General features: G+C 40.7%; 1 protein-coding gene across 3 annotated transcripts in view; it reads right to left on the bottom strand.

Annotated features, from left to right (window-relative positions):
* Positions 1-808: 808 nt before the first annotated feature.
* Positions 809-8,353, bottom strand: part of chm (CHM Rab escort protein) — a 377,848-nt gene continuing 370,303 nt past the window's right edge. For 2 of the 3 annotated variants that reach the window (XM_060935797.1, XM_060935798.1), the window contains one exon: positions 809-1,631. In XM_060935797.1, the coding sequence (XP_060791780.1) occupies positions 1,407-1,631 (225 nt within the window). In that variant the 3' untranslated portion in view covers positions 809-1,406. The remainder of the gene's footprint in view (positions 1,632-8,353) is intronic. The other variant, XM_060935799.1, reaches the window with a different exon arrangement.

The following is an 8,353-nucleotide window of genomic DNA, read 5'->3' as shown; positions in this document are numbered from 1 at the left end:
TTTACATGATATTTCACCTGTTCTTTTTATGTAACACTAGAAAATCAGCAAAAAGTTTATATAAATAAAATGTATCATGAATCAAATGGTGCAAGAAAAAAAATTATGTAGAAGTACTGAATAGGTTTAGTCCTTATTGAGTGTGTACTCAGTGCTTTTTGACAGCTTGTCTCCTGTATCCATGAAATGGAGCATCTCTTGTCAAGCAAAGACTTCATACAGGACTATGCACTCGAGATTATTTTTTTTTTTTTGAGCTGATATAGGGCAATTTGTTCAGCAGAGTGATACAAGTTGGCACTTGTATCACTTCTAGGAATAACAGGATATCATGTATGATGCAATGCCGGCTTCAGATTGCATCATTCATTGTTTTGCCAAAAAAGTAAGTACTATCCAAACCCAATTATAGATTTATTCATCGAGCCAATCTTGAAAACTAGCACCAATGAACAATTTTAAGTTTCATTTTCGTTCTCAGCAACCCAGAATTAATAAAGTTTGACTATATTTACTTCGGAAGCATTTTGGCTGTAGACTAGTGTTGTGAGTTACTGGTAGCTCGAACCAATCTAGCCAATTTCCTCTGAGCTCTCATCAGCAAGGCGTTCCAGATTACTACTGTACATCACAATCTGCACTGGAGTTCAGCCTGTAGAAACTCTATCACATACTAAAGAATCTGAAGAAAATATGATTTGAGCATACTGTAGTGTTCACTTTGATCAATTACATGCATTCACATACACAAGTCAACAGAATACACAATAACATTTTAAGTGTTATGAAACATTTGAAAGACGTTAGGAACAGAGCAAGCATTATTTATTCACCAAGCATTTAATTTGACAGTATGTAGCTTTTTAGTTGCATGCTTTTAGATTTCTATGCCAACACTGGTGTGGTCAGGACCACAGCAATGTTTTCAGGTACAAACAACAAGTCTGGATATTGACCTATTCATATCAGATTAGAAATGTAGGTCTTTTACATGATGGTAAGTATATAACAACAGTAACTGTGAAGTGTGTGGAAACCCATTATTTTATTTTCATTAATGTTTGCAGGCAGCAAAGGAAGAGTGCTAGTAAAGATTAGTAAAGTACTAGTACATCCTCCTCTACCGTTCCTCAGTGAAGAGCAGAGACCAGGACCAGAACAGTGTTACATAATTTGGAACAGTTCTGTTTCGAAATTTTACAGTCCTGCATAGTTTATCTTTGTATTTTAAGCATTTCTGATTAGCTTTTTTTTTTTTGCTTACACTCAGTGTTACATATGCAAAAATGTAGATCTCCCAGAGAGAAGCTGGGAGTCACTTATGTAAGATAAAGATTTAACAAATAGTCGTTTCATTAGTGACTATTCCCCAGTGGTGGGCTTTGAAAATCATATTCAGTCATAATTTACTGGCCTATACTGTTTGCACTCTCTGCAGGTTCTGAGTGACACACTTGTTGCTTGTTGTCTTGAGGCCCATCCTCTCCCTCAATTACTGCCCCTTCTTTGTGACTATCATTCTCAAAGATGGTCTCTTCTCCTTGATCAACATCATACATGATGTCCTCAGGGTTCGGAGCAGGTGGACAGAACTCCTCATGAGGTAGCAGCTGATGAAACACTAATTCAGCCTACAAACACATACATACAGATTAAAATTACTAAAGCAAGTAATTAGTTGATTAAACATACCTACTAATGGAAATAAATGTTTGTATGATTGCATTGCAATGCTGTTTTGAAAGATTCTGCACCAATGCAAGAAACTTATGAACTGATTATTAAAAACACAATTATTGTTTGAAACTGTTACTTCCAGCTTTGAAGAATATAAGGAATAAAATGTGACATGATGCTATAGGAAAAAAAAAAATCCATACCAGTGTGGTGTGATATGGTCAGACACAACACAAAAGGGCCTGGTTTATACTTGACACATGACTTTACATTCTTCAATCTTCTGAAGGATTAAATGTGATATTAACAAGATGGCACATCATACCAAAAATGATCCCAGTCTATGAGGTTTCCAAGTTGACCTGTAAAAGTTTCATGATCATGCAGAGTGATGCTAAACACAGTGACGATCTCAGTTTCTCCAACACCTTCCATCACTGTCATGACTTATCATGAGCTTCATTTCAAATCTACCACATCTAAATATGCATTTTGAAACACACCACTCATATGTTTAGTGACAGTAGGTGGATAGGGAAATCTGGGAATTTTTGTTGCTGAATTGTGTGTCAGGATAGTGAAAAGACTAAAATAGCATGCACACTTTTTATTTAAATGTGGCTTGTTTGAATGATATACAGTTAGGTCCATACATAACTGGACACTGACACAAATTTTGTTTTTTGTTTTTTTACCTGTTTACTGAAACATATTCAAGTTATAGTTATATAATGGACATGGACATAAAGTCCAGACTTTCAGCTTTCATTTGAGGGTATCCACATTAAAAGTGGATGAAGGGTTTAGGAGTTTCAGCTCCTTAACATGTGCCACCCTGTTTTTAAAGGGACCAAAAGTAATTGGACAATTGACTCAAAGGTTATTTCATGGGCAGGTGTGGACAATTCCTTCGTTATGTCATTCTCAATTAAGCAGATAAAAGGCCTGGAGTTGATTTGAGGTGTGGTGCTTGCATTTGGAAGATTTTGCTGTGAATAAAACATGCGGTCAAAGGAGCTCTCCATGCAGGTGAAACAAGCCATCCTTAAGCTGCGAAAACAGAAAAAACCCATCTGAGAAATTGCTACAATATTAGGAGTGGCAAAATCTACAGTTTGGTACTTCCTGAGAAAGAAAGCACTGGTGAACTCATCAATGCAAAAAGACTTGGACACCCACAGAAGACAACAGTGGTGGATGATCGCAGAATAGTTTCCATGGTGAAGAGAAACCCCCTTCACAACAGCCAACCAAGTGAACAACACACTCCAGGAGGTAGACGTATCAATATCCAAATCTACCATAAAGAGAAGACTGCATGAAAGTAAATACAGAGGGATCACTGCACGGTGCGAGCCACTCATAAGCCTCAAGAATAAAAAGGCTAGATTGGACTTTGCTAAAAAAAAAATCTAAAAAAGCCAGCACAGTTCTGGAAGAACATTCTTTGGACAGATGAAACCAAGATCAACCTCTACCAGAATGATGGAAAGAAAAAAGTATGGTGAAGGCGTGGTACAGCTCATGATCCAAAGCATACCACATCATCTGTAAAACACGGCAGAGGCAGTGTGATGGCTTGGGCATGCATGGCTGCCAGTGGCACTGGGTCACAATTGTTAATTAATGTGACACAGGACAGAAGCAGCCGGATGAATTCTGAGGTATTCAGAGACATACTGTGTGCTCAAATCCAGCCAAATGTAGCCAAACTGATTGGTCGGCATTTCATAATACAGATGGACAATGACCCAAAACATAAAGCCAAAGCAACCCAGGAGTTTATTAAAGCAAAGAAGTGGAATATTCTTGAATGGCCAAGTCAGTCACCTGATCTCAACCCAATTGAGCATGCATTTCACTTGTTAAAGACTAAACTTCAGACAGAAAGGCCCACAAACAGACAGCAACTGAAAACCGCTGCAGTAAAGGCCTGGCACCGCATTAAAAAGGAGGAAACACAGCATCTGGTGATGTCCATGAGTTCAAGACTTCAGGCAGTCATTGCCAACAAAGGGTTTTCAACCAAGTATTAGAAATGAACATTTTATTTACAATTATTTAATTTGTCCAAGGGGCAGCACGGTGGTGTAGTGGTTAGCGCTGTCGCCTCACAGCAAGAAGGTCCGGGTTCGAGCCCCGTGGCCGGCGAGGGCCTTTCTGTGTGGAGTTTGCATGTTCTCCCCGTGTCCGCGTGGGTTTCCTCCGGGTGCTCCGGTTTCCCCCACAGTCCAAAGACATGCAGGTTAGGTTAACTGGTGACTCTAAATTGACCGTAGGTGTGAATGTGAGTGTGAATGGTTGTCTGTGTCTATGTGTCAGCCCTGTGATGACCTGACGACTTGTCCAGGGTGTACCCCGCCTTTCGCCCGTAGTCAGCTGGGATAGGCTCCAGCTTGCCTGCGACCCTGTAGAAGGATAAAGCGGCTAGAGATAATGAGATGAGATGATTTGTCCAATTACTTTTGAGCCCCTGAAATGAAGGGACTGTGTTTAAAAAATGCTTTAGTTCCTCTGATTTTTATGCAATCATTTTGTTCAACCCACTGAATTAAAGCTGAAAGTCTGAACTTCAACTGCATCTGAATTGTTTTGTTCAAAATTCATTGTGGTTATGTACAGAACCAAAATTAGAAAAATGTTGTCTCTGTCCAAATATTTATGGGCCTAACTGTATACATATACAGACTCCCAGTAACATTTCAAAATGGCGCACACAAAATCTGTATTCATAGTTGGAACAATATTTCTAATGCTATTTTTGTAAAATAAATGAATAAAACAAAAGAGATTGAGAGTTTCTCTTGTGACATTATTTATAAATCATGTCCCCGAGATCAGGGGTTCTCAACCTTTTCTGCTTCGAGGTCCACCTATTCATACTTGTAACAAGTCAAAGCCCATTAAAAAAGATAAATTATTTTGGATCATCTATTCTATTAGAATCTAATAATGTATTGTAAAGTGTATTAACGGAATGCAACATCACTCCCTGTCACAGACGGGAGCCCAGAAATTTAGTAAATGCAATAAAAAAAAACTGTTTTTGTGGCTACTGCCTCATAGAGGCAGAGTCATTATGTCATTGTGTTGTAAGAATGTAAGAATGAGTGTAATAATAGTGCACTGCACATGTGCATTACAATCACCAGAAAGGCGAGTCATAATCTCATGATACGAACAGTTGCTCTCGTGTTATCAAAAGGTACACAAGAATGAGTGGTGAAGCCACTATGTCACTGTGTTGTAAGAATGAGTGTAACAATAGTGAAACTTCATAACCAATCAACACTTACCTTGATCAAGTTCGATTACCTGTTCTACTTCTTGAAAAACTTCAGAACCAATCAGAACCAGAAACGAAATAAGATAAACCTCGTTATAACTTCATAGTATCGGAAGATAATCGGCAGATAAAAAGATAAACAAAATTCACCTTGTGGTTCACCAAGGCTACTGATTCAATATCAAGTAAGTGGTGTTTGTTTTAAGAAAATTTACCTTTTGATTATCACAGCTTTTGTTTGGTCCTTCTGAAAGGTCAAATGAAAGGTTTTGTAAGTTTTTTTTTCCTAGCTTTTTGGCAGATATTTACGCCAAGAATTCCAGCCATTCAACAAAAACAAGAGAAGGCAGCAAAGACAACGTTGGAATTTTTTGAGCGATTCACTCGGTTTGCAATTACAAAAGTCCCATGTGGGAATAAATCAGCTCCTTTGTGAAAACTAAAAGTTAAAAGTATAATTGGTCAAACTTCTGCTATTCACTTTAATTTTTTAATTTAATTTATTTGTGTCTTTAAACTATACTTGTGAAACAAAATGTGCTTATTAGTATGAAATAATGCTTCTAAGACAATTCATGAACAAGTGCTTTCTTACTATTTTGAAAACAAGATGTAGTTTACTGTGTTTTGTTCAAAGCACAGTGTTGTGAACAAAATTGGTAACCAAAATACTACAAGCCTTGGTGACGCTTGCAAGAGATGAGGCTAGTAAAATTGATAACATGGTATATATGCTATATTTACTGTATGGATATAGCATCAGAAAACAATTTTAATTTGTAAGCAGTGGCCAGATGAACCCATAGGGTACCTATTTTTAATTGTAGGTATTGTATTTAAAACTGTACGGATGTGCCAGAAGCCAACATAAAACCATGCATGCAGGGCATTCTCAGTCAAAAGGGATTAATGATCCAACAGTGGAGTCTGATCAATTAACACAAGAATAAGTTAAATGCAAAGGAGGACCGTGACAATAATGAAGTTGTGTTCTTCTTAATTTACCCACAAATGTATTTATTCCACTTGAAAGGTGTGCTTCCAGATTTGGGACACTACGACATCCTGAACTATTTAGTATTTGGCTTCAAACTTGAAAAAAAATCTGCGGCCCACTAGATGACGCTTCGCAGCCCACTAATGGGCCGCGGCCCAGTGGTTGAGAAACACTGCCCTAGATCAGTCAACATAAACATATCTTATTCAGTCTATAATATTGACTATACTAGCACATCTCAAACAATTCGAATATGAAAAATTCAATATTTTCCATCACTTTTTTTAACAAAAGTAAAAATTGAAAATATCCTAGACTCATAAAACGTAAACTAAAATGTTTCAAGTATTTTCTAATTAAATTTTGAAACAAACAAAGGGAACTCGCACACCTATATGCCGATGTAATAATGTACTTTTATTGTATATTAAAACAAACAAAAAGTGCTACCCAAGTGAAAAGTGGGTAGCACTTGGGTAGCACTTTTTGTTTTAATATGCAATAAAAGTACATTATTACATCGGCATATAGGTGTGCGAGTTCCCTTTGTTTGTTTCTAGTTATTCTATTGGAACTTACGCACCCACCAGGTATCAAATTTAAAGGCGCGGTACCTTCATTGGAAAGCACGCTAATTAAATTTTGATAATTACAGTCTACAGTGCAAAAAAAAAATCTAAATATTATAGTATTTCATTTTGAGTAAAACAGTATAAATACCGTGTACCTCTCAGTCTAGTTCAGTACATGCAACCACATTCACGGGGAAGACTGCTAACTTGACAGTTGTCCGGAAGATGATCATCGACACCCTCCAAAAGGAGGGTAAGCCACAGGAGGTCATTGCTGAAAAGGCTGACTGGAAAAGGTGCACAGGCAATGGGGATGACCGCAGCCTTGAGAGGATTGCCAAGAAGAGTCAGTTCAAGAACTTGGGACAGCAGGGGGTGGAAAAGGAGGGAGAGAGCAAAGAGAAGGGAGCTCTCCTGACCAGAACACGTGTGTGTGTCTGAGTAGCGAGCGAGCAAGTGAGCAAACGAATGAAACTGAAAAGCGACAATCATAAAAGTAAAGTGTGTGAACATCATCTCTTGCCTGCCGTGCTTCAGTACTCCACCCACATCAGGGCTTATTACAGTGGTGCCGAAACCCGGGATACTGAAGGGAACCACCCATGAAGTCCTCCCCATTCAAGGACCTCATCCATACCCTCGCTACCGCCCAACAAAACCATCATCAAGCGCTGATCGCCCTCCAAAAGGAGCAGGAGTAACGCTTCAAAAGCCTTGGTGCTGGCCCAGCAGGAAGATCGCCAGGCGTTCTGGCACCTGCTCTAGTTGGTGGGGTCCTTGACCGCCACCGCAGCTGACCCTCCCCACTAACGTGGTTAGTGGGGAGGGTCCCCACTTTGTAAGGGTAACTCCTTACAAAGATGGGCCCGCATGACGATCCGGAAGCCTTCATCGCTCTCTCCGAGCAAGCAGCCGAAGCATGGGGGTGGCCAGTTGAGCAGTATGTGGCGCGCCTTCTTCCACTACTGACCAGTGAGGTGCAGCTCGCCACGCAGCAGCTCCCTGCCGGCTTGTATATGCAGACTTGAAGCGAGCCATCCTGCAGCATGTCAGCCGCTCCCTGGAACAACACCATCAGTGCTTCCGGATGCTAATATTGGAGAAAGTTGGCCGGACGTTTGCATTTGGCCAACAGCTCCAAGACGCCTGCCTGTGATGACTAAGGGCGGACGACCATGATGCCGATGGAATCATCGACCTGGTGACACTGGAACAGTTCGGCGCGTGACTTCCAGAAGGAATGACAGAGTGGGTCCAGTGTCATCACCCAGTGTCATCAGAACAAGTCATCGAATTGGCGGAGGACCATCTGGCAGCGGTTCCGATGGCAGGCGGATGTATTGCCTCTTCTCTCCCCCTGCCCTATTCCCCCACGGGTGCTGGCTGGGGAGGAGCCGGCCCCTGCTTCTGTGGTGTCCTCCCATCTTTCCCTTCCTGTTTGTGTCTCCTCACCCTCAGGTGAGTGATGCCTATAACACCAGTGCAGAGTAGAAGCCTGGGCCAGTGTGCTGGCGCTACAGGGAGCTGGGACATCTCCAGAATCAATGCTCTGTGATGGAGGTGGGAGAGGTGATCCAGATCCCTGATGTGCCAGAGACCGCCCCAAATCGGGCTGGGGAGTATTGCATACCAGTAAGTGTCCAAGGGGATACGTATCATGCATTTGGTGGATTCCAGCTGTAATCAGACCTCAAGCCACCAAAGCCTGGTGCAAGGTGAGGCACTGGGAGAGCACAAATGGTGAAGGTTCTGTGTGTACACAGGGATGTTCACAACTACCCAGTAGTGTCCATCCACATTCTATTCCGGGGAGAAAAGCAG

Source organism: Neoarius graeffei, chromosome 12 (genome assembly GCF_027579695.1).
Source record: "Neoarius graeffei isolate fNeoGra1 chromosome 12, fNeoGra1.pri, whole genome shotgun sequence".
Classification (NCBI taxonomy): Eukaryota; Metazoa; Chordata; class Actinopteri; order Siluriformes; family Ariidae; genus Neoarius; species Neoarius graeffei.
Note: the sequence above shows the minus strand (reverse complement) of the source record. Positions and strands in the feature narration are given on the sequence as shown.